Raw genomic sequence first — 26,873 nt, forward strand, 5'->3', positions numbered from 1 at the left:
AATGCAAAGAATTTCAAGGGTGTGATTGTTTCGCGGAAAAAATCAAATAAATGGAAATTTTCTTCATCATCTACAAAAATAGTTAGGCATAGATTATTATCGGCAATGAAAATATTTTCCGTTGACCAATTTTTCTAAACGATAAAATGAATCATTTTTCGGAAAAGGAAGAGTTTTCCGAAATGCAAATTGCGTATGATAAATAATTTTTCTAGGCACTATTTTACCCAAAATTGCTTTTCAATATACTTTGCAAAAACAATTTAAAAGTCCATGGTAGAACAACTTTAGGTAAAATAGTGTTTGGAAAAATTACTTTTACAAAGAACTTTTCTTATTTTTTATTTTAAAAAAAGAAAAAAACCTCAAACCTTGTGCCGTAGCCGGCGAAGGGCTCAGGCCGCTTGTGACACAAATCTGGCATCGACGAAGGGCTTAGGCCGCCTACAAATCTTGGCGAGAGTCGCCGGCTATTGTCCGAGGTTGTGCATGACCTCAAGCAGCCCTCGATGACTCTTGGCGGGAGTTGCCTATCGTCTAGTGACCTGGTGAGGCTTGCGCGACCCAAGCGATGGGCCGCCCGAGGTTGGTCTACCTCAAACGGCCTGTTGTTTGGGTCGCACGACCTCGCTGACTCGTCACCGTCCCTATAACGGCCTTGGGCCCCCCCGCTACTCGCAATATTGTTGTTTGGCGTCCTCACGTTTGTTCCTGCCTACGCGGAAGCGCGTCTTGCATGTCTAGGCACCAAGCCTTATAAAGGCTTCCAAGACCTCCCCTAGGCAAGTGGGACTGAGGAGTTGTGACAACTCCTCTCTCAAAGGCCTGCTCTCAGCGCCGTCTAGCCCCCCGCGGTCGTCGTACCAACGTAAGTCGCGCCACTGCAAGTATTGTCCGCTTTGGACACGTCCTTTTGTTCCTCGCGCGCCTCCCTTGCTGTCTAGGGCACCCACCTTAAAAGCTTCCAGCCTCCTTATGGGACTAGAGGGTTCCCCTTGTTGGCCGACCTCACACGGAGAAGATGAGCAATTATAATGAGAGCAAAACTGGAAAATCGAAAAGTTGGTGAGGGTAGTTTTGGAAGAAAGAAAAATTTACTAACCCTAGGGACAAGCATATCGAGAAAGCCAAGTTGTGCCTTGGGCTTTCAACCTTTCCTCACTTTTTCCTCAAGGCTATTTCAAAAAAATTTCTCATACACCCAAAATTTGGCGCGAGGCCCTTGGGATAGCCTTTGAGCGGAGGTAATGCTGCATCAATCAATTCCATCTTGACTACAGTTGGTTCGACACCGACTAGGTGGAGAGTTACGGCCTGGTCCGGACCGGCCTAGCATGATGCACCCCCGATCATAGGAACAAGCATGTGGCAACAATGGCAATGTCTTTATAAACATGAAATCGATAAGGTTACACACATGTATATGTATATGTTTGCTAAACTTCGCCCATTTTTTTTTAAAAGAATTATTATAAAGGTGAAAACATTTCATGACAACACTAGATAGCACGAACAAGGATGATCATTACTTCTTTAATTGATAGATTTCACCGTCGTACTTGTATTTTCATCTTAACAATCCAACGCGAAACAAAATTGTTATCTTACGGGCACATGATGTCTTCATCTAGTGTGGATGAGAGTTCTTGAAGCCGATTGACCTTTCAAAATCAAAGTTGTAAGTGTGGTAAGCATGCTGCCGTAAGAATATCGGAATCTACAATAAACAAACACAAGCTCTACTATAATTGTGAGGATAAAATGCGTGACTTCTTTTCTTGATATTTGCCTACAAGCAATGTGCCTTATTCTATCACAAAGGCTCTGCCTTCAAGCTTGGCAACTGTTGATGTACAAGAAAATGACATCAACCATAGATCATAAATTTCATCCTGAATTTTGGCGAATTACCCCTTGGAGGCAAAATTCTTATACTGGTTGCCAAATTGTTTAGTATGCTCTAAAAGCTAGCTTCATAACATAGATTGGGAGTTCATCTCTCTAGCGTTGGCCTTCCATCCATCCACATTATATCCATCAAGGTCTCAATCGTGCGAATTTGGTAAGTCGTACCATATCATAATGGATTCCAAAGGAGCTGTTCTACAAGTGAGCTTCTCAAGCTCAACTTTGATTAGGTTAAGCACGAGTTGAAGCTGCTTGAGTTCAAGTTCAAACACAATATGAATCCAAAGTATTATTGGCATTTCGGAAAAGTCTAAATTAAAGCGGATGCCACATAGAGATTGAAGTCCAGGTAAAGAAATATTGTGTGCTACAAGAAAGAAAATAGCGGCGATACCAAATGGTATCATCGAGCGCATAAATATGCAGATAATCTGATGTTTAGAATTGCAAGTTACCGAGCGATAGATATAGCCACGGGTCGTGAACCGCCAGTTCCGGTTCCGGTTCATGAACCGGCGATTCTGGTTCAAGGCCATGCTTGAACTAGACCCGGACCTTGAAGGGGCGGTCCTCGGTTTCGAGAGGGTTCAAGGGTCGATTCTAAGTTTTAAATTTAATTTTAAATAATATATTATGAAATAAAAAATAAAAAATAATAAAAATTATAATCAAATTGTACATTGTAATCAAATTTGGGGGAAAAAAGGGAGAGGGAATGAGTTTGAAAATAATGAATTATCATTAAGCGCCTACATATCTTCTTGGAGATAGAAGAATCAAAATCCATGTAATTCTTTTACCTTTGATAACCCCAACTTACTTCATCGTCAATCATTGCTACCCGTTGTAGTACTCGTGGCGGTGGTATCTCCATTATCATCATTGAAGAATTCATCGTCTCGATTCAGCTCTTGTTGTTGAAATTTAGCCTCTGTCCAATTATTGACACAAGCTTGAGCCTTCACATCATCCCGATTTAATCTTGAACAATGATCGTACAAAATTAATCCTCCAGCGCTAAATGCTTATCCAATTGCAACCGCTGAAAAAGTAGTTACTAACATCTGTCTTGCGATGAGAGCGAGGACCGTGAATTGGGTTGAATGAGTCTTTCACCACTCCAGAATTTTGAAATATGTGCTGTGTTCGGAATCACATAACTCAAAAGCAATGATTAAATAGTTTTCTAATTCGAAAATATTATATGTTGCTCCCTTTTATCTTTTTTGCCTACTAATGAGCAAATTGTACCATCTATTAAGTCTACCATTTTCCTCCCTTTGTGAGGCATTAGGTTGAGAAGATCCAAAATAACTTAAACCATATCTACTACAAAATTCATTATATAATGCTACTATAGCGTCTTTAACCTCTCATTGTATAGTTTTAATATTTACTGTTTCATTCAAATTTAAATAATCATACTAATAATTCTTTAGATAATCATACAAGCCATCTAATTTAGTACGTGGATCGAAAACAATAACAACCAAATAAACAAGAGGAATGCAGGCATAATAATGCAACCATTTTGCTTTCATTGTTATAATAGTTGGAGCTAATTGAACATCTTTTTCATATTCACAAAAAACACTAGCAATATTAACATACTCTATTAAAAATAAATGCGTAGTAGGATAATAAACACCAGATAAAGTATAAGTTGCATCATTAAAAACTTTCAAAAAATTTAAAATTTTTTTGCAAACAATCCAATCTTGCGGGAGTAAACTAATTTCGAAAACATTATTCGAAATAAACGCACATAATAAATCTTTATAAGTAAAAGATTGATGAAACAACTCCTAGGTAGAATTACAATGAGTCAGAACATCTTTTAAATTTTTTTTTTATTTTTGTGCATGTGCTTTACAAAATTTGCCCCATTCTTTCAAAATTTGGGGATGACTCCGTAAAAATTAAATTGCTCTCTTTATTGGGATGAGAAAAGCCTCAAGAGTTTGTAAACCATCTTGTACACGTAAATTTAAAATATGACAATCACATCTAATGTGAAAAAATTATCCGTCAAAAGAGGGTTTACAAATATTTTATAATTAGAGAATGGAAGCGGTATTTGACACAGCATTATCAAAACCAATTGAAAAAAAAATTAATTAAGAAAACTATATTTTTCTAAAACTTACATAATTATTCTATAAATATTATTGGTCATATGCCTTTCATTAAACACTCGAAATGCAAATACTCTTTTTTTAATGTTCCAATCGTTACCTGTCTAATGACATGTGATATCCATATAAAAATGAATTTGCCAAGGATTACTCCAAATGTCGCTACCTATATGCACATGTCCATTGAAATCCGCAAAAAAGTTTTGCAAAGCCATTTTTTATTTTTTATAAACCTTAAAAAGTTCACATTTAATAGTAGTTCTCGGAACATGTTTTGTTTGCGGAGTACATACAGTGTATATAAAAAAATTCAACCAAAATTTTCACCAGTAGTAAATGATAAACGTTCAATGGCAACATATTGAGCTAATGTTTCTTTATAAACTTCATCACTGTAACGAAATAAAATAGAAGTGTTAGGATTGGCGTACCAAAAAATTTGTTGTTGATTGGTGTCGATCATCGCTTGCATTGCATGTTTTTGCGTTAGATGTCGACGGTATGTTCCATAACAGTCTCTTTTATTAAAATTTTATGATTTCGTACAATATTTACATTTTATCTTACATTTGTCTTCGCTTACATGTACCTTGTCGAAGTGTTGCCATAAGTTGGATGTATTATCTTGGATCCGCCGTTCGGTTTCCTTTGTTGTTGACGTTTCTTCGACGCCTGTAGGAGGATGAAGACTTTTTTGCGTTGGGCCGTACTCGACGTTGGGAATATAATTGATATTATCATCGGTGTCTACCCAACATATAAAGTCACAAGGGTCATATTGATCATGAGGTTGAGGATAATCGGATTCTCCCATCCCCATCGGGCTCTTTCCCTTGTTACCGCCTCCGCTTCCACTTGCCTTTTTTTTTTTTTTTCCGGAGAATTGAGCGGAAATCTGATTTAGAAAATTGAGAGAATTGAGCGGATTGAGAGAAATTGTGAGAAAAAAATGAAAGGGGAGAATGGTATTTATAGAGAATTTAGGATAAATTGGTTAATAAAAAAAAAGGTGGGGGGGATTCGACCGTTGGGGGAAAGAGCCCCCCTTTTTTTTTTTGGCCTTATAGTCGTTGGGCTTATAATGCGGTTAGAAACCGGCCCGGAGTCGCCAGTTCCGGGTCGGTTCCGAATTCCTTTCTAACCGTAATCGGTCGGTGAGGGGCCGAGCAGGTTCCGAGTTAATGGGCCGGTTCCTGTTAGTCCATGGGCCAATTTCGGGCCCAAATCGGCATGTGGCCATGTCTACCGAGCGATAAGCTACTAGCCAACAAACACAGTAAAGCAACTCCCAAGCGAAGTAAGTCGCTACTTCCTACAAGCAATTAATCATGAGCAACCGACGATTCCGGACTAACATAGCACATTTTTCCACATCTCAGCAAGACTAAAGAGAAAACCCATAAATATTCATATGCACTGTCATCTAGTTTTTGCCTTCATGTGCGACCCATGCCCTCGCGAACAAGTGGCTTATCGAGGATTCGGCGAAAGCCAAAGGACGGTAGAACAGAAAACATAGGCAAAGGGAAAAAAGGAAAGACAACAAGTGACAGCGAATGACACGACCGCACTTTAAAGATCAGCATTTTAACAGACAAAGCTCGACAATGAAACAAAAAGCTCGATCAAACCGGGGATGAAAGTCAAGCAACGAATTACAACACTAATCACTCTTTCAAGGGCATTTACAAAAGCCGAGAAACTACAACACAAAGTCCTACTCGCTTTCTGTTTTTCCTAATCGAGAAGCAATTGATGAAGATTCCTCCCATCAAAGAATTATATATTACTTCGGCCAATTGGTATGTGTTCTTTCAAAATCGTTCAGTTCATTTATCCCAGGATGCTCAAAAGAGTTTGATGACCCCTGTACAAAGAAATAACCAATTTATTTACTCTTTACTAAACAACATGCCAAGATAAATGTCTCAAATAATCCCACATCAACAAAACCGGTCAATGTGCATCTTAGCCTTTGTTTTATAGAAAAATGTGACTCCTGCTGATACTTTAACCAAATACCGGAACAAATCCTGCGAAAACTTTAACCAAAAAACCAGTCCAAATTGAAAGATGAACCTCAACCATTGGCTGTGGACGCATAACAATTAAGCATATGCTGATCTTGCCAGTCATGTTATTTTTTTTTCATTATAATAGTAGAACCTAGTGATCCCATAACTTTACATGGATAGGCAGGATGTCTCTTTCCCATTTCACGATCAACTCGACCTTGTAGCTTCTTCCTCGACCACTACAACTACCCATTGCATATCCCAAAAGACATTACTACCACAATTCTGTGGAGATAAGATCATATGAGATGCAACATTAGTTGCAAATTTCTCAATTCTATAACTCTATACCATGCACCCACCGTCGTAAGTTATCAACGATTAAGAGTCACTCCCTAACAATCAAATAACTTCACGGAGAAACTAAAAGTGAGACATTACGACTAGTGCTGAATTATGGTTCCATGAGAGAAAACACAAGTTGTACCTTGTTGACACCTAAATTTTGATTTTTCTAAAATCATCCATTTTAAGCATAAAATGAAAACTAGTCATAGTTTTCATCAAAAATAAATTTCTCATGCATTGCATATTTACTTTTCGTCAGTCATGCGTATCATTGTATTCAAGCTAGAGAAAGTGATTGAGCTTAATTGACAAGCGGACGAACTAGGCATCACATCGAAAATTCGGCTAAGCATGAGGAGATTACTGAAAAATTCTAAGAGGCTTGAACTTATTTTTATATTTAATTCAGCCCATTTATGCTCATTTAAATATCAAAGGCTCTTAATTAATTATTCATTTAATTAATTAAAGCCTAATTTGAGCCCAAGAGTGTGCGATCAAGCCCGCAAGAGGATGAAATTCAGATAGCCCATGATAGTCCAATTTGTGAGGAATTTTAATGGGATCGGACTCTTGAAGATCATAAATTTAATCCTACGATCATTAACTAGTCATATTAGTTTATAAATACCTCGTTATGGCTTAGGGTTGAGGAGGCGATTCACACGATAAAAGACACAGCAGATTTTCGAGGGGCCATTCACGTTTTATACTCGGCCATTGGAAGGGCGGAGAGGATTCATATTCATGGGAGAGAGGGAGTGGTCTTCTATTTTATTGCAGGACCCAAGAACACGCCAAAAAGAAGAGAAGATGGCCGCGCACTAGGGGCTTGCATGGTTCAAAATTCATCAAGAAAATCCTTCGGGAGCTAATCACAAAGAAGAAAAAGACAAAAGGAGGGGAAGCAAATTTTTCATCAGTTTTTCAATATTTACACCTCTCGACTTTTAACTGTTTTTGATTCTCACTTGTCCTTTTCTTTCGTTTTCTTTACCAGGTTTTGCTTACGGACTTCACCTGTAGAAAAAGGCGGAAGGAGGATGTCTAGAGATAGTCTTCTCTGTCGTCCATGACTCCGATTTAATCCCAACATGCTCGGCCGTCCCGGAGCCTACACATTGGTCTAGATCGGTTGCATCCAACGCATTCAACGACTTGCTGTTCGGATAAGTTTTTCGCTGCTGTTTGATGTCCTTTTTGCCACGGTTTGGGGGAGTATTTTACTGCCGTTCAGTATTTGGGTTCATCACCGATTTGAGGACTCGTTAGCTGCTGTTCGGAAATGTTTTGCCACTGTTCACGGTTAAAAAACAGTAGTTATTTACCCATTTTCACTCTATAGTCGGTGCGGTTTTTTTTTAGCGGGCTGTTTAGAGGCAATTACACTACTGTTTTTGCGCAATATTCTCGTTGTTCGGTGCTGGTTTTTAGGTGGATTCACGCTTGAAATTGTTGCTGCGAAGCGAGCTTTGACGGGAGCACAAAATTGCTTTCACCGACCCCCTCGAACCCACGAGGACGCCACCAAGCCAGCCGTGAACGTGCACAAATCCTTTGCAAGCACGAGCTATGATCTACCAAGATTCCGATGAGTTCGAATTTTGGGAAAACTGCCTGCAAGATAAGGTCATCATGAACACCTCAAAGACGTCCCCTCCTCATTGTGGACATCGCCATTGCCTTGCTGAGCGCTTGTCCGTGATCCACAAGATGATTTAATCTTGATTCAAATTTGGAAAGTCGATCTTCGAATAAGGTAAAAATTCTGATTTTTAGAATCAGAATATTTACTTGCCTTATATCATATCTTGTCATATTTTGCATATCTTGCATATTTGCATTAAAGTGGATATGTTTTAAAATACAGGTCGATTATGAATTTTTTCCTAATCCGCAACTTGCCAAATGATCGAGAAAGTCCACCTTTAGGATTATTGAAGGAATACTCGATTAGACAAGGATTTGCGTTCAATCATTAATCGTAAAATTACGAATTAAAGGTTGGATTCAAATATTTGCAAAATCTTTTCAAAAATTGATTGATATATCTACTTTCTTGATTGAATTGATTGGCATATTCACTTTCCCAAATTGATTTGAATTGCTCGGTTGTCGTATCTTTTTTACAATATATCCGTTGCATGATGTAATCTCGAAAATTCTAAAAAAATTGCATTAATCTATTTTCCATATTTAAAAATTGCATATCTGAAAATTGCATCTTTTAAAAAATAAAATCATGTAGATATTACATATCTAAATTTTTATTTAGGCTAGATTGCATACTAGAATAGAAATTGCATGTTTAAATAGAATCTTATGTTTAAAATAATATATCTTCAATATATTAGGGTTTAGGTCAATGTAAACTCTAAAATATACAAGATAAAAATTGTTTTGACATAGTTCTATTTTAGGAAATTTATTCATCGGAAAATATAAAAAAAAATCATTCATCCTTGCCATTCATCCTTGCCACGTCATACATGCCATGTCATCCTTGCCATGTCATTATTTCTTGACATGTCATATTAGGTTGCATTTTAGCTTATATTGCGTATTAGAATTGCATGTCTAGGTTTTAATTAATTTACATGTCACGTAGTTAATTTAATTAAACCATGGTCTCACTTGTATATTAATTTAATTTGCATGTCATCTTGTTTAGTCTTGCATTTAATTCATAACATTGCATTGCATATAGTATAGTTCTTCATGCATTCATAAAAAAATCAAAAAATAAAAGAACTATCTTGTGTGGCTCATGCTCCCTTGATTATATTGACTTTCGGATGTTCATTAATTGATTGTGCACCAGCATAATGACCTTTGTTAGTGACTTAATAACCTTTGTTAGTGACTTAGGTTAAAATCAATTAATATTGCCTTCTCAAATGATTTTTCATGAAATAAAATGGTACCGAAAGGGCGTTAGAGTAATATGGCGTAATCAAGTCCCCGAACTCTTAATCTACGGTTCGTAGGAATAAAATAGTTTTCCCGCTATTTTATTTAGGTCTCTAATCGACCTACCATAAATGATTAGTGGCGGCTCCAAAATTAAAATACATTACATGTTAATCAATTGAACCTTAAGTTGCGATTTGGTATGGACTTGGGAGAGTCCGAGTTAGGTTAGTTAAATAATTAACCCGATAATCCATTAGCCTGAAAATTTCCTGAATTTTTAGGTCGCGACATACCCGATCCATATCGATCCCATGAGATTTATTATGGTACTCCAATATCTATCCATAAGAAACCATTAACAATAAATATTGCAAAAGTAACAATAAGAAAAAATAACATTGGGATCTAAAGTCATTTCATAATAAGCATCCGACTAGTGAATGGGGAAAATCCATTCATAATCCCCGATGGCATGACGTATGGTGATTGCATCTAAATGACCCCATTAGTATAATGTAACTAAGTTGTCCTAATGATTGCAACCTTTGAGAAGGATGTGTTTTCTGTAGTTGTAGAGAGGCACCGTCCATTATAACTTAATTAATACACCAAACCATTAAATACCCAATAGGGAATGAGCAGAATCCATTCATAATCCCTAGCGGCATGATGTATGATGGCTGCTGCATATATATAAAAAATGACCAAATAAGTAAAATGTAGATACAAATGGAGGACTAAGAGCGACACACTTGATTATGAAGATTTAGATTTACTGTAGGACCACCAATGTTGATAGGATAAAAGGCACTTCAAAAGTGATTGGAATTTCCTCAAATAATATAGGAAAGGAGTTTTATCATGTGTTGCTTGGACAATCGACTCTATATTGCAAAGTAATAAATATGTTAATTGGCATCATGTAATATAAGTGAAAAAATTTAACTAAATCATATTAACTAGAATAATATGTCACTCACCTCGACTTTCTATTCGAGTTGGGTGTGTTCATTTCTTTGATTTTTTTTTCTTTTCTCACTTGAGCTTTTAAGCCTTCCATAACTTGCTCCATCTCCTTTCCTTCGAAAGGGGTCCAATACCGAAATCTTGCACAAAGAAGTCTCATTATCATTATCATCATCACTAGCATCATCAGTCAGAACCACACTTGATTTGTATGATGAAATTTCAACCTTTGCTTTTTCCATGTTCTTCTTCACTATTCTCATACTATTTACATCTTCGACTCCCAAACCTCATCAGCCCAAAAGATTGTTGCATTAACGTGGAAAATCGATTAAACTTAGATGGATCCGGTGAAATTTGATGAGATTCATCATTCACAGTCCCTTGTTTGGCACCCTTAGTCCATTGTTTCAAAATATACGAAGGAATGCCCATAAATGATATCTTCCAAATTAGCACGTGCAAGGCATGGCAACACAACGACCCTTTTGATTCAAATAATTTCCATTCGCAAGAAATTGATAAGTTTGTAAGATCAAATCTGACAACATATTCACGTTGAATCCCCCTACACTTGAGAGTATAAAAATAAATGAATCCATCAAATGTAATACTTGAAGTATGTTCGGAGAGAGTTTGCAAAAATTCTTCATTGAACCTTTTAAAAATGGTACGGGTATACACTGCAGCAGTATGCGTTAAGATCCCATTATTCGAAACCTGCAATTTGGGCTTCCCACGAGAACAGTAATCATCTTTATTTTCAATTTCTCTCACGTGCTGCAGTTGTTCTTCATAGTGGTGGACAAATTCTACAAGAGTCAATATCTTGGCCCACAAATGTTGGAAGACATTATTGGTGCTCTCACTTCTATGACTTGATCTTATATCACATGTAAAAGTATCACGACCAAAAGCTAAACTCAATTTATGTCTAAGGTCATATAATCTCCAAAGCCAATTGTTATTCTGAGGACTCCACTTCTCTTCCATTTCCTTCCAAGTAGTTTCAAATTCATACTCCGATCTGCATCTATATATAAGTGCTAAGAAATATTTATCTTTAAAACCCGGCTTGTGGAAAAGATGTGAAATGTTTTGATTGACATTTTTCCCGATGTGCCAAGTGCGTAGCGGTGTTGTGTATTTGGAAACACCATTATAATGGCTTTTGCCATGGCTTGGTTTTGATCGGTGAACATGATTTTCGGAGCCTTATCTCCCATATACTTCGAAAACACCTCAAATAACCAAACAAATGATTTTGTAGTATCATCCAACAAAAATGCACAGCCGAACAGAATATTCTTTTGATGGTGATTAACCCCAACAAAAGATGCACATATCATGTTATATCTATTGATACGATACGTGGTATTAAACACTAGCACATCACCGAAACAGTCGTAATCAAATTTGGACAAGCAAAAAATTTGTCAATTTACCATCTTGATTTACTTGTGCATCGTAGAAAAACATTGGGTCTTGCATTTGCATGCAATGAAAATGATTTAGAAGACTAACAATCTCCTCTACTTACACCATCGGATCTCTTTGTCTGAAAAACTTTTTGAGAATCACGCAAGTTGAAACCCAAGTTTTTGCTTCCTCCTGCTTCATTTGTTGAACACTCATATGTCATAGTCCCCCTGATGCTAGTTTTAATCATGTCAACTGAAACACCCTTGCAAGTATCGGATGTCATTCTTCCACATCTAATCAAATCCTTTGCCAATTGGACAGGGCTACATACTTATGATATGCTTCAAGTTCATTTGAAAAAACCATTCGTATCGCAAACTCACAATCTTTTTCCATATCACGCATTACATGTGCAAGATAGCAACTTTCATGTTGAAACTAAAAGAACAAAAAGTAATTAATGTAGTGGCTTTTACAAGCAAAATAACATCTCATCCTTTACTTAAGAAAGGAAAATAAGTTTCACGTATTATAAGTGAATAATTACCTATGATTCAACCATCCAATAAATTTACACGAGCAAATTTGCACCCAAATTTGCCATGTTACTGCATGGAATTGGAAATAGAAGCCTCACATCTGCATAAGAGTAGAAATACAATGACGTTACTATGGCAAATAAGAAGGCCTAGAGACCTAAAGATGCTGACAGCACAGCTAAAACTAAAAGCTCAAATTCATTTTACCTGTACATAAGACTTCTCTTCTAAGTTCCCCACTTTTGTGCTTTCTTTTGTCTCTTTTGCTTTCCTAAGGGCTCTTCTCAAGCCGAGAACTACAAATAAATTGGTCAAAGTGAGCAGTGATTCGGCACCTCCATGTAACTAATCTACAATAGAAAAAGAAGGACCATACTGCACTTTAGCTATCCCATTTTGCATGAAGATAAGGTAAACAGTTATCATTAGACATCAATATATCCTCAAGAGACTGATGCCAATTAACGGAAACCAAGGGAGAAACTACCATATATCCCAGCTGGGACTTGCATGGTTGAGGTGAAGCCACGAAAGATGAGATGATGAAATCGGTACAGTGGAAAAAAAGCCAACTAAAGCACGGCTAAATTAAACTTCATCAACTGAACAATGTATCATGCTGAACTCAACCAATTGGTGGAAGAATCCTACGGAAGTTCATAAGCATTAAACATGCAGTAGTCCAGATACTAATGGTGTAGCAGATCAGAGCAGTTACCTAGAGTCGTCATACTCTCTGGAATGGATATCATCAGTGCTAAAGTCACCGACTAGGTTGTCTCCCACTAAAAAGGATTCAAAGCTAACTATTGGTCGACTACAAAATACTAACAGAAGTAAGACACAAAGGCTCATTAAAAATATAAGATAAAAATTGTCCCAAAGACAAGTAAATCTGCGTGAGAAAAGATGGAAAAAAACTGAACTTCTTTGGTTAACAACAGGGATTGGGGAGAACACTTAAGTACTGAATACATGTATTAGACGGTGAAGCAGGCTAGAAGCTCAACCTTAGGAAAGTAATCTCATGTTAGCTCAAAAAACAAAATGCAAAGCACATGGCCGAATATAGATTACTGTACACCATCACTTCATCAGAGTTGATGCTCAAGTTTACTAATGCATACGCGTACATACGTGTAACACACACAATGTGCGTCCATGTAGATAGGTACACACATAGACAAAAACGAACGGACAAGGGAGATTTCACATGAACTGATCATTTGGCAGACGCTACGCCGCTAGTTGCACAAACTAAGCATTTCTAATTCGGCCAAAATCAGATTTCTAATGGGTGCTAATGAACACCAAGCCCTTATAATTTATGCTTATCATTATCAATCATCACCATCACCTTCTTTGACCACTTCCCTCCCGGATGCCAAAAAGGCTTCTCTTTTCTCAAGTAAACGGAAAATCTAAACGCCAAAATCATCAAGGAAACTTCAATCATAGCCGCGAAAACACAAAGGCCCTCACATCAGCCTAATTGAAAGCCTCCATTTACTCTATTGCAAGCTCTGCACTCCTTGTACAGCAGAAATAAAAGAAAGGTCTTCCATCTACGTTGAACAACAGCTAAAACCCAAATAAATGCACCAAAAACAAAGGGAAATTTCCCATATAACCATAATGAAGACACCACACCCAGAGCAATCATTCAGACATGTACTGGTTGCTCCGACGAAAGCAACCAGGAAGTGCGAACAGGTCAGGCTCGGAGCGGACTGATCTTGCCGGCCCGGATGCCGGTCTGGGCGGCGACGAGCTTCTTGAGATCGCCGATGGTGCCGTCCTCCGTTGCACTTCACCCTCACCTTCTTCCCCAGCCGGTCGTTCAGCGTTCGTCGGACGAGAGCTCTCTCTGCTACGTCGTGAGTCGATTTGGGAGGAAGGGAGAGACAGAGAGAGCAGGGCGTCGCTGGGCGTGAGACAGGGGAAGGAGAGCAGAGAGCTAGACCTTCTCGGTGGCGAGTCGGGAGGGGGCAGGGAGAGAGAGGTGGGCCCGCGAGCGAGAGTTTCAAATTGGGTCTGACGGGTGGGCCCCCGCGCGACACGTGTCGCGCGCTGAGTGAATTGTGACGTGCTGACGTGGCATAACTTGGGTATGCAATGTTTTCTCCACGAATTTGTAGTTCAGTGACCGAGCAGAGAAAGGAGGAAGCTCTCAGCGAGGCAAAAAGCCAAGATGCGTCGCTTTAGAGAAGCCGCGTCGCTAGCTCGCAATCTTCGCGGCTCTCGCTTCCTCGGCCATTGCAGGAGCTTCTGTTGTTCTCTGCCAGACGCTGCGTCGGTCGATGATCTCGAAAACCAAGTCGGTATCGATTTTTGGGGGGTTTTTAAACTTCATCGCTTCCTTTTCCGATGTCTCGATGACGATTCTGTGCCGTTGAGGTATGGCTCTGGGTAAAACGAGTTCCTCTCCTTGGGACAGGTACTGGTCGAGGGAAGAGGCTGTTCGAGGACGGCGATTCTCAACCGGCCTTCGGTTCTCAATGCTCTCAGTACGGCAATGGTGTGTTTTGTTGTTCAAAGACTCCTTTTGCTATATACTCAGTTGCTGGATCGATGCACCAATAAACAGTTGCCGCCATTACCTTGCTCAGCCGCCGTGGTTTCCGTAGTTCTTTGATTGATCGCCATTTGCCTCGAAATTTGTGTTGCCTTTCCCGATTCCTTGCATTCTGAGGAGAGGTGTTTGATAATGATGTATGTAGCAACGTGTGCTTTTTGGTTTTCAGGGTGCTAAATTGCAGAAACTGTATAAAAACTGGGAAGATGATCCGGACATAGGTTTCGTGATGATGAAGGTAGTGGTCACATTCTATGCCCACAGATAACGAATTCTCATTGATGCTATGGTGTTCATCAAAAGAAATAATGTTGTTTGGATGTCGAACTTATGAAGGGCAGTGGCAGCAGGGCGTTCTGTGCCGGGGGCGATATTGTTGGCCTCTACCAATTGATAAATAGAGGTAATACCAGTTTCGCTTTTATTGCTACTATGCGCGCTTTATGTCACATCTGCTTCAAAGTTCTTTTGGTTTGATTATTTCTTCCCTAAATAAAACATCTTTCTGTTGTTGATCAAAGGACAAGACGAAATATGCTTACATTTGCCTAAAATAAAGCTGAGGGGAAGGTTTATATCAAAATGAGTATTTGAGGGACTCTTGAGCAAAAAGGGAATGCTTTACGAGCTAAAATGTTGAATCTCAAACTTTCTCAAGAGCTGCAGTGCAAAACTATCTAAACAACAAAAGACTATGTAGGGTTTTCCCAAGACAAAGCTGAACATTTTATTTAGGTACACTATTCCATACATGAGAAAGTGAAAGTGTTGGACGTCATCTGGATCTGGTAATGTATTCGACAAAGTTAAACATGGTGCCACCCTATTGCTTGCTTCTTAGGACAAGAACATGTGTGCTTGAATGAAATTGTCTTGCTTGAAATTTGATGAAGAGTAGGTAGGTAAGGCACTGATTAGCTCAAGCATCAGGTGCTCCTGGCAATTTCCTTTGACAATATTGGCTGCAAGTTTTAGCGAATCACCCTGAGGCATATTTTAGAATATCACTCCAGGGAAACGGGATATGTACAATGGGAAGCTTTTCTGATGTGTACATTATGTGGTTTATTCTCTTGTTATCACTATATTTAAGGTACCTTGAAGAGATCTTTAATCTACTTTCCTATGATATATGGGTTGTTCGCTTGTTATATCTTCTATGACTATGCTACCTATAAAGAAGAAGTCTTTTACAATGATGCTACTTTCTGGTAATTTCTTCGACTACTTTTAACTTGATGCAGGAAAGATGGAGGACTGCAAGGACTTCTTTGGGACGTTATATAGATTTATATACTTTTTAGGTACATATTTGAAACCACATGTAAGTATCAAACGTCTCAAAGCAGTCTCATGATTATCATCTTAATTTTTGGTTGTGTCTTGATCGACTAATCCTCTGGTTGGTTAGATAGATTTTTCCTTTGAGATGCTTGAACACTTTTCTTTCTTGGTTAGAAGATAATTGAGGGTAAAAATATGCTCATTGTTGGAAGCCTGGAACATGGATATGTCATTTTTACAAATGACTATTTATTCTTTTGATATGGCTTTTAGGAGATTTGATCCTTGGGCTTGGACACATATCATGAAATATAACCAAGTTGCCGCCGTTACATGGTTAAGAGGATCAACTTAATTTAGTCATCCTTTGTCAGCTAATTTCTATGGCGCTTGTACATGAATTACTGTGTGTGTAATTTTAAAATTTCCAAAAATTACTGCCTGCGTAAGGGGTGTATCATCTAGTTGAACAATGAAAAGAATTACAGAGCATAATGTGTGAGATAAAAATTTAGCAGAAGAAGCCATGCAAAATGAAGCGAGAATAGGAAATAAAAAAACTAAAAAGTTAGATACCTATGAAAAAGGAACTAGAGAGTTGGATGATTTTCACAATTGTGGTTCTATTTGACCAAAAATGACGGAAGGGATGAAGAGGTCTCTCACGGGATATTGGTTGGATTTATGTTATGGAGAATTTTGCTTGAAGTTTTGTGAGATTGCAAGATAGTACTGAAGTTTAAAGGAAAACTCTGTTGAGCTGAGGACAAGCCTGCCCATGTCTTACAGGACAAAGCATCAGTCCGTAAGATGCCAAGATATATCTAATATGACTGGACCCGAGATGAGGATGCTTTGTGAGAGCATTTAAGGGAAGATAACCTTAGTAGAATGCTTGTGGAGACATTAAGGATGAGATAATTTGGATGCTAAAAAATTGGTGGGCTTGTGTGCAGAAGGGGAGGGAAAGGTTTCAGATAAGATGGTTGTGAGTACGTGTTAAACTTTAAGTATACAATAGCGGAGGTTGTGCAGTGGTATCAATGCAAGGGAAAAGCCGCAGTACTTTTGTTATACTAACATATTATTAGGTATTATTTATTAAGAGAAGAAAGGTTTTCAGCAATGCGATATGCCAAGTTACCAATCATGTGATGTGGCTATGCAGTGTTTGGGTTCAATTGCTTGCTCTTCTGTTTATCCTCCAGTTCATGTTCCCCCTTGTACAAGTGTTTCAAGTCTACCACTTGACTAGTATCTATCACAGAAACTTCTGAGAGAATGCTTTCTCTATTAGGATTATTGATTAAGCTTCTCCTGGGAGCAGCACCAAGAGGATTGCCCACCCGTTTGATATGATCATTGAAGTTGAGAATATTATGTACTTCCAAATGCCATGGGACAGCATTCCAGTGGATGTTCCTTGCGGTCATAGCTTATGAATTATACACAGGAAGAATTATGTAATCCTCCAAACCATATTGGTGCTTCACTAATCTAAGATATGATGGGCAAGATATTATATTAGACAGATCATATTGAGGGGTGTGCCTAGGGCTAACCGGACTGTATAGTGTATGGTGAAGTACAGGTCATCATTATGCCAACTACACTGTTAATTCTAGTTGATATATTTTTCATTTTGTTTTCCCTCATTAAAAATGTGCTCAAGTACTGGATTAGATTATCCAAAGCATGCCTGTCTGGAAGGAATATTATGTTACAGTCTTCTAGGGAGTTTTGTGATCTGGATCAGTTCTGCTGGATAAATAGTTGAGGAACTTGAGACGTATGTCATTGGTTCATGCATAGTTTCTTATCCTATCTGACTCGTGCTATGCCCATGGTTTTGGTAATTGTTTTTGCACAACCAAACTGAGGCGGATTAATACATCAACTCTTATTGAAGTTGGAGCTACTTCTGTTGAAATTGTGTGAAACATAGCAGTTGGATTGTGTGCCTAATTTTTGCCCATGCAGATGACCTTGTTATATCCTATACATAAGTTTGATGATCTATTCAGTAGTTGTTATTATCGCGCCATTGGCTAACTGCTCAATGAGTTCTTGGGTTTTCGCACCATTGCTATTATTGATTTGCCTTTGGTGCTCCAAAAGTAGGATGGATATGCTAGATCCAGAATTTGCTTGCATAGTTTAGCTTTAGTTTCAGTTCAACTATGAGAAGTTTTTGTGCTCAAACAAATGCCCTAATCTCCATTTAGGTGGCTCTGTTAAATGGCATCACAATGGGAGGTGGTGCTGGAGTTTCAATTCCGGGGACCTTTCGAGTTGCGACTGATAAAACCGTATGCCTTTTGGGAGCTCTGAGCTGTTTATTTCCACTTCATATCATGTAGACTTATGCTTTTTTCCATCCTTTGGATATCATTGTCATGTTCATAATTTATGCTTGCCTTCTCTCTTGAATGCCCATGTCCTCGGAATTTCTTTTTTGAACTTCTTATTAAGTAACTGATGTTCCAAATGCTATCATGATGAGTTTTATGGATGATGTACCTATTAAAAGGATTAATTGCAGTTTTTAGGTCATAATAATTTAATGAACTAGCTATCTTGATGCTTTGTGTCTGAATGACCTGGAATACGTACATGAGCATGACCGTCTTAGGAAATCTTGATGCTTTGGTCACTTTATCTAAAATTTCTTACTTCACCAGTAGAGGAAGCTTGCTTAGCGGTAATGTTGGCAGGCCTTTTTGTGTTGCTGACATTAGATTTTTTATTATTAAATACACTTCATTACACTTTCCAAAGCTGGCTGATGCACATGGCTTCTGATTTTGCAAGGATCACAAGGTTTACATGGCCTCTGTTACATTTATTTGAAAAAAGTTGTTTGTGGTTTGTAGGTGTACCATGTATCAGAGTGTTAGTGGAAGTTTGAGGCTCAACACATGCCTAAAGCTTTGAGTTACATTTTTGGAAATTCAGAGGCAGTTTTTGCTGGTTTTATGGATTAGTTGGTAGTCAATGCCAGTATCTTACAGCTTTTAACCACTTTTACTGAAGGGATCGAGTTGAATTGTACAGGATCAAGTTCCCAGTCCAAATGGTTGAACCAGCTTGCATGGTTTGGTTTATAGAACACTGTCTGGGAGAAACTACTTGTAACTGCTTCTTTAGGATGAAGCCTTGCGCAACGAAAACAAAAATGGTCAATTTTGCATTGAAGTAGTATTCAGAATGTATGGTCTTTTGGATCTTTTGCACATTTGTGACTTTTGGGGATCCATTAGATCTATTTATATTCCCTCCAAAACTTAGTGACCCAATTTTTTAGTAACTGCCTTCATTGAGCTACCAAAAGCATCATGCCATAGGAATGCCAACACTGTTTTTCACACGGTATTTGACTAAAATGTAGTCGACGATGTATGAGGAACCTTTCTAAAGAGTTAGGTGGCAACGAGCAAAGATCCACTGCAGCTCTCCATTGTCAATGCAGTCCAAAAAAAAGTTGATTAGTTGCTCTTCTTCGGGATTGACATTTTTCTCATCCATATTTAATGGCTAAGGAAGATGATGTGCCATAATTCTTACAAGCGTTGGTCTGAACTGAAACACATGCACTGTTGACTAAAATCTATTTTTTTTGCTCTCAATTCCTCTAAATATTGCTGAGTTCAACGGACATTCTGTATTTATCATACAAAACTGTCATGAGTGCTTTATCTACTTACGTGGTTTATTTGAGGTGCACAAGTTCGTGGATGTTGAATTAGCTTATTTTGCAGGTCTTTGCCACACCGGAGACTCTTATTGGGTTCCACCCTGATGCTGGAGCCTCCTTTTACCTCTCACATTTACCCGGTCATTTAGGTATGTGGCTGTAGCTTCCATTCTTCTTGCAATTTCAACCCTTACATGCAGACAATTCTCGACATTGTGTAGCATTATATATATGTGTGTCCTTCAAGAAAAGCCGGTGTTTCTATTTACTGAGTGTTCTGTGGAAGCATCTTTCCTTTGGTCAGTTAATAATTTGGTACGTGGCTACCGTTGTTTACCTACTATCCTCAAATGAAATGCACTTGTTTTCTGTAGGAGAGTATTTGGCTCTAACAGGAGAGAAACTCACTGGTGTTGAAATGATTGCTTGCGGCCTTGCTACGCACTATACCCTTGATGCAGTTATTCACCTTTACTCTTTATTACTCATTGGTGGTTTCTCACTTTAGCACCTGTTGCAGTATTGAGTTCTGTTCTCCATGTCATGCTGCAGAGACTTCCCTTAATAGAAGAACAACTAGGGAAATTGGTTACAGATGATCCATCAGTGATTGAGAGTATGCTGGAAAAATATGGAGACCTTGTCTGTCCAGATAAGATGAGTGTAATCCACAAGTTGGTGCTCTTTCCTGCACGGATAATATGATGTCTACTTAAATACACTTGGAACACGTGCTATACTTTTGTTTTCTCATTCATTTTTTCCAAATCTGTTGATAAAGTTATACTTAACTGTCTCTTGTTTAATGTTGAAGGACAGAGTTGGTGGATAAATGTTTTGGTCACGACACAGTTGAAGAGATTATTGATGCCTTGGTTAGATACTATGCCTGATGGATGATTGATGATTATGAGCTTATTCCAGAAAAGTTATCTGCATGCTGCATTAGTATAATCCATATGCTGTTAACTTTGCATTCCACATGCATAGGCAGCCCTGGGATTTGGGATTTTCTATGCATACTCTACTGAATGAGTGTTCTAATACGTTGGTTTAGTCTTTTTTGCTGGCTAAATGGGTTCTGACACAAAACTATTTACATTACGCTTTAAGCCAGCTTCAATCTTTCTTTCTTTTGTTTACTCTGTTGGCAAAGTAAATTGTATGATTACTTTGCTCTTCTTGGCGGGCTTAATTTAAGACACTCTAAATTGCTTTGGTGCCATATTGTCATTCAGGAAAGCAAAACAGCTGGACTGAAGGATTCATGGTGCACTTCCGCCCTTAGGAGACTTAAAGAAGCTTCTCCATTGAGCTTGAAGGTTTCTTTGAGATCTGTGAGTCCTCATAAGCATCTTGTTGTCTTTTTCCTGTTTGCAAGCATTCCTTCATTTGAATTCTGAATCAGGCTAGTGCTTTAGATACGAGAAGGGAGGTTCCAAACACTTGACCAATGCTTGGCTCGTGAGTATCGCATGTCCCTACAAGGAATTTCTGAGCAGATTTCTTGCGACTTTTGTGAGGTGAGGTGAAGATTGTCTTTCTCTATGTTGGAATACATGATCTTTTAGTAGTTATATTTGTGACCGTTTACTTGCAGGGAGTTCGAGCGCGAATGGTGGACAAGGACTTAGCACCGAAGGTAATTCTTTTCCATCCTTCATTTCTAGATATTTTACTTGTGGGGCTAAGTTGGTTGATTAGATTCAATTTAATCCCCAATCGAACAATTTGATGGGGGAACATGAATGCAGTTTTAATACTCTCTGGATTGTGAAATTGTAGTGGGATCCTCCGAGCTTGGATAAAGTTTCGGAAGACATGGTGGATCAATATTTTTCACCTCTCAGTGAACTTGAACCTGAACTCGACCTCCCAACGAAAGTGCGAGAAGCCTTCACCTAAATTTGGTTACTTCCATCTATTTCATCTCCGATAAGTTACATTTGTGAAATAGCGATGACTGGTACCTAAACAAGATTGCCTACAGTGGCAGCTACAATTAGTTAGAAACCGCCATTCTCAACTGGAGTATGGAGGCTTCCCCAAATTGTCAAGATCAATTCTTTGACTTTAGATTAGACATGAATCACCTTGAGTTGCGTGCTAGTTGAGGTTTTATCTTGTTTTTGGCTAGTGTGATGGAAATTGTTGTGTTTCTACTGATGGTCAAATCACATTTGAATCATCTTAAGGTCCATTGACGTGCGCTTGCTTACTGGTGTCTGGTGGTAGTGGCCGGCATTGTTGTAATATAACTGTGGCATGATCTGGTTTGGACCATCGATCAGTGTTTCCATAGCTAGTGATTTCAGTAGTGTGTACAGTGGATTCAGTATGGCAACATCCACCTGGAAGTCTAGAGCAGAAAGGCAAGCAAATGCATTCCCAAAGCCAAGAATACGTTCACACCCAGTTGATCATATGGATTACAGTGTTGTGTACAGGTCAACTGTCGATGTCCCAGAAACCATGAAATCCCAGGGGGAAGTTCAATTCTTTAGGCACTTCGAGTCGCGCCACGAGAGTGTCGGCTTCTCCGATCCTCTTCGGATTCAGAATGGCTAGATAACATCTCTGAATTGAGACTGCATACTGCAAGACAGAAGGGGGACAGGTTACCTGAATGTCGCTAGCAATAGCAATAATCTGTCAACTGTTAAATATGCCGTAGTTGTGTCAGTTATATATACCTCAACCACAAGAATATATCCGTCGTCTTCTCCGGTTCCTTTGGGGACAAAAATCGGCTCGCCGATGAATCTTCGGTCACCAGTGGACCATGTGCTGCCAGACTTATCGGACAAATTGAGCTTTATGACAGAGTCGAATGGGAAATGGGGCAGTGCCGGACGGGAGCCGGAAGTTGTTCCGCCATATATGTACTTGTTTTTCCTCCCCGAAAAGTCCGGATTTATCACGGGGAAATCCGTAGGCCGCGTCCAGTTGTTGAGAGACTCCACGGAACACTTCTGGCAATCCCCTTCAGCGTCGATGTCAATGGACACCTGCATTACACAAGCCCTAAAGTAGTGAGTATGAACAGAGTCCCAAATTGTATATTTTTCCCTTTATAGGAAGACTAGTACTACAACATAGAAGCAACAGCAAGTACATGCAAGTGAATCTTTTCTTTAGCGTGCGCAATTGCATTGAATCCACCTATGTATGCGGGGGTAGTAAAATATCCACCTGAACCAGATGAGGCAACAAGGCTTTCCCTTCTTGTTGGACGTTCATGATGGAAGGATCCAATTTAGCACTCTGCCATTTGTATCCTGTTATTGCCAGAAAGACAAGTTAAATATTGCCCAAATATACTTAGGCGAAATTGTAACGTGGATCCAGAACAAAATTCATGCTCAAGTCGAGCAAAAGATCTATTATCAACCAAGAGTAATCTTCCAGGGTGGATCAGTTCCCTGGCTTAAAACGGGAATTGATCCTGCGGTCCCTAATTCCAAAAGATTAGAACCGGGAACCGAACCGACTAGTTTTGGAACCTCCGCTCCTTGAATTGGCCGGTTCCGTTGGTTCAGTTGTTGACGAGAGCAAAATTCATTTGCCACTACCACATGATTATGCAAGAACTAAAATCAATAGGAAAAATTGCTCAAAAAATCCTAAATCAATTATATGGCTACCAATTCAGTCCTAAACCTTTTTATTTGTGGAGTTGAGTCCTAAACTTTTCTAATATTTTTCAATTCAATTCTAAACCTTTCAATCTGCCAATTTAGCTCTAAACCTTTGACGATTAGTCAATTTAGTTTTCAATCTATTGATGATTTGTCAATTTAGTTCTTTTGGCCAATTATCCAAAAAAAAAAAAAAGGTTTAGGACTTACTTGGCAAATTTTCAAAAGGTTTAGGGCTGAATTAGTACAATTGAAATTATTATGACTAAATTGAAATTCATAAAAAATTTTAGGACTAAATTGACATATCGAAAGGCTTAGAATTGAATTGGCTGTCGTATAATAGGTTTATGACTTCTTTTTTTTTACAATTATCCCAAAATAAACATACTGACTAGGGTTCAGCTAGCTTAGTCAAGCAATTGCAGCAACACATATCGTGACTACTCGATTAGTTTGAATCTGTACCCACCAAAGAGCTTGTGGAAGTTGAACCATTCATAGGAACAGACGCAGGCTTGTAAGCGTATCTCCCTCGTCCCTTCCTCGTCGTCCACGTTCTCATAGGCGTTGCCGAAGTGCAGAAGCCAAAGCTGTGCAGGCACTTCAATGGCGGCTCTCCAATCTCTTCCCTTCCGGCTCTCATCCTGTGATCTTGGAAGAAGATAGATCGGGGACGTCGATCTGCTGGGGTCCACTGATAATGCCGATATCATCGGCGATATTCCACATACTGCACTTATTGACCCTGCACGAAGCTCCAATAACAAATGTCAAGGGTTGCAATATATGATGATGGAGGCAAATAAGGAGTTAGAAAAGATTTAAACTCAGGACTCTATGCAAAATTTTGTGACTTCACTGTCAATAATTCTAAAAGTTTAAACCGTTAGACGAATGCGTGGTTCGAATTCAAAATGCTATAAAATTACCTGGAATGTCAACCTTGATGCGATTCCCAAATAATATGTAGTGAGTATCCGTGAAAGCCCAATCGTGAATCATTAGATGGTCAGGAATGTTGAATTCCTTCTTCTGTAACAGCTCGAAATTCGAGTTAAATTCTGCAGTTGCAAGCGGAATACACGTTAATCACGCTAAAAAGAATAGACTGTTGTTCGGTCCTTCATATCAAGACCCTGTTACTATTTTCGACTAATACTCACACGCAAAAGAACAATGAATAATTATCATAAAAGTGAAGTTCCTTCACGTATCACTAAAGAATACTTCTCCTCAGACCCTGTTACTAAAATTTTTATTCGACTAATACTCACGAACGCAAAAAGAACGAAATGAGAATTAATTACCATAAAAAGTGAAGTTACTCCGGGGCAACAGCATGTCCTCTGCATTGCACGACAAAGTGAGAAGCCTGTCTTTCTTTGCGTCTACTTTATAATGTGATAGCATTCTCTTCGCTGGCATTTTGAATACTCCTGCATTTTTTAAGACTTTATGTTCAGAAGTGAACACGAAAGGCAACTCACCTAGACAGAGATTATTAGATTTTACGTACCATACAAGATGGGCTTCAAAATGCTAGCGGCAACATCCCATACATCACCGACACCGCCGCCCTCGCCATGCTGCGGCTCGCCATAGCCGTCCATCATCTCGAGCTTCCCTACCGTGCTCAACGACCCGGGCTCGATCTCGTACGGGTCGCCGCCTTCCCAAAGGCACAGCAACTTCCCTCCCCACTTCACCACGCTGGTGTTGGCGACGTTCTTCATCACTTTGGTGTTGCCAACCTTCCGCCCTCCCTTGAGCACCGAGAAAGGGCCCCGGTGCGTGAACCGCCACGTGTCGCTCGCCGGGTCGTGCTCCTCGACTTGGGCCTCGGTTTTCACGTATCGGGCCATGAACTTGACCTCCTTGTTTTCGGAGGCCCCGCCGAAGATGAAGCTCCTCAGGTAGCCATGCCCGTCTAGAGGGTGCACCGTCGACCCATGGTCGTCGGCGAAGAGCCCCGGGCCAATCAGGTAATATGTCCCCGAGGGGAAATCTGGCGGCACCGCCCCGACCACCACCGGGAGCACGACAGGCTCAGCAGCCTCCGACCGCTGCGACACGAAGAGGAACTGATAGTCCCAGAATGCGGCCACCCGATCTTCTTCCACCTTCACCGTGGAGATGCCCGAAGAGCAACCCTCTGAGGTCGAGATCGAGATCGCTTTTGGGACCTGGCCGGCTGCGACCAGAGCTCGGCCCGCCGAGACTCGATCATGCCTTGGGGATATCGGGATCAATTTGGTTGGACTTAGGTGGCATATTGTATTGGCTTGCATACTGCTTGCAAGTAACAAGCTTTCAAACCATGGAAGCTAGGGGGATATAAACAATGTGAGGAAGCCAATGCAACATATTATATATATATTGCATGTTCTTCTCTTGTTTCTCTTTGAAATTTTTTAGGTGAATGGTGGGGTCACTACATGCCGGAAATGTATGGCACATGAGGTAGGCACTTTCACAAATTGCTGCGCCCCCATTTAGTTAATTCGGTAATGGAGAAAATTGGGGAAACTGGGCAGGCTCAGTGGCAGACATATTTGCTTCACTTTCTCAAGATTAACTTAATAATTCACCATTTGAAAATTCATTAGTGGCTAGGGATATTTCTTGCCCATCTTGCGGATATCCTTCTTAAAATTGGGAAGCTGTAAAAAAAAAAAAATTTAAAACCTATTGAACTTTTGCCAATTCAGCCATAAATCTTTCAATTTTGCTGATTGAATCCTAGACCATTTCACACTTTCTTAATTGAGCCCATTCGATCAATTTTGATCGGAAATTGCCGATGAGAACATTGGCCATCTTATGGAGGGATGGGCGGTTCCTCGTCAAGTGCGGTACCCCTCAAGGATTGAGAACCGGACAGGTGATATCAGTTCCCAATTTTTGGAACCGAAGACCGGACTGGACCAGTTTGATCCGATTCCCGAGCAGCCCAATGTAATCAGTAACGTGCCAAAAAAAGGAATTTACGCACAAAATGTAGAGAATGGCATTAAAGATTTTTTGCGTCTGCTGAGGATGGGGATGACGCTTAAGCAAAGTCAGATTACTTCCTTCACCAAACGAAATTCGATTTTGCCAATATTTCTACAGTTTAATTGGCTTAATCATGCATGTTTCCTCCCACGTTAGGCTCTTGGACAGGGAGTACAAAAGTATGTTAGAAAAACATCGAGGCGTATGCATTCAATTATGAGCAACAGAATTACTTCTGCACGCCCTATCAACGGTGAAATGAGCTGCTGCTAATTCGAGCCACCAAGCTGTGAATCGCAAATGAAGGCGATAAGTGAGAGAGGGAAAGAGGGGAAGAGGGCGAGGCGTGACTGCATGAGAGGGACGTCAGAGAGGCCAGGAAAAAAAAAGGGTGCGAAAGAAAGAAGCAACCCTAAACATTAGATTTAGGGTTACTTTT

The 26,873-nt window shown here is 39.5% G+C and overlaps 2 protein-coding genes and 1 long non-coding RNA gene across 3 annotated transcripts; 1 reads left to right on the forward strand and 2 right to left on the reverse strand.

Annotated features, from left to right (window-relative positions):
• Positions 1-59: 59 nt before the first annotated feature.
• On the reverse strand, positions 60-18,320 carry LOC125314216. Its single transcript, XR_007197787.1, has 3 exons — positions 18,187-18,320; positions 1,153-1,157; positions 60-70 (listed from the first exon to the last, which is right to left on the reverse strand). It is a non-coding gene; the product is annotated as an uncharacterized LOC125314216 (long non-coding RNA).
• LOC115727417 (3-hydroxyisobutyryl-CoA hydrolase-like protein 1, mitochondrial) lies at positions 14,299-21,999 on the forward strand. Its single transcript, XM_030657635.2, has 14 exons — positions 14,299-14,563; positions 14,684-14,764; positions 14,991-15,059; positions 15,158-15,224; positions 16,066-16,145; positions 18,331-18,414; positions 19,864-19,948; positions 20,174-20,259; positions 20,352-20,473; positions 20,614-20,674; positions 21,038-21,136; positions 21,221-21,322; positions 21,400-21,441; positions 21,585-21,999. The coding sequence occupies exons 1-14, from the start codon at positions 14,438-14,440 to the stop codon at positions 21,702-21,704; spliced, it is 1,224 nt and encodes a 407-aa protein (XP_030513495.2). The 5' UTR covers positions 14,299-14,437; the 3' UTR covers positions 21,705-21,999.
• Positions 22,000-22,069: 70 nt separating this feature from the next.
• Positions 22,070-25,786, reverse strand: LOC115729437 (carotenoid cleavage dioxygenase 7, chloroplastic-like). Its single transcript, XM_030660019.2, has 7 exons — positions 24,957-25,786; positions 24,748-24,876; positions 24,370-24,501; positions 23,910-24,185; positions 22,992-23,077; positions 22,493-22,807; positions 22,070-22,394 (listed from the first exon to the last, which is right to left on the reverse strand). The coding sequence occupies exons 1-7, from the start codon at positions 25,726-25,728 to the stop codon at positions 22,248-22,250; spliced, it is 1,857 nt and encodes a 618-aa protein (XP_030515879.2). The 5' UTR covers positions 25,729-25,786; the 3' UTR covers positions 22,070-22,247.
• Between the last annotated feature and the right edge of the window lie 1,087 nt (positions 25,787-26,873).

Source organism: Rhodamnia argentea, chromosome 3 (genome assembly GCF_020921035.1).
Source record: "Rhodamnia argentea isolate NSW1041297 chromosome 3, ASM2092103v1, whole genome shotgun sequence".
NCBI lineage: Eukaryota > Viridiplantae > Streptophyta > Magnoliopsida > Myrtales > Myrtaceae > Rhodamnia > Rhodamnia argentea.

Bases quoted from the DNA above. Each gene is read 5' to 3' on its own strand.
- LOC115727417 (XM_030657635.2), top strand. From the start codon at position 14,438: ATGCGTCGCTTTAGAGAAGCCGCGTCGCTAGCTCGCAATCTTCGCGGC. The intron at 15,225-16,065 runs GTAATACCAGTT...AACTTGATGCAG, and splicing joins CTACCAATTGATAAATAGAG to GAAAGATGGAGGACTGCAAG. The intron at 21,442-21,584 runs GTAATTCTTTTC...GTGAAATTGTAG, and splicing joins ACAAGGACTTAGCACCGAAG to TGGGATCCTCCGAGCTTGGA.
- LOC115729437 (XM_030660019.2), bottom strand. From the start codon at position 25,728: ATGCAAGCCAATACAATATGCCACCTAAGTCCAACCAAATTGATCCCG. The intron at 23,078-23,909 runs GTGGGTACAGAT...TGGCAATAACAG, and splicing joins CAACTTCCACAAGCTCTTTG to GATACAAATGGCAGAGTGCT. The intron at 22,395-22,492 runs GTATATATAACT...TCTGTCTTGCAG, and splicing joins GATATATTCTTGTGGTTGAG to TATGCAGTCTCAATTCAGAG.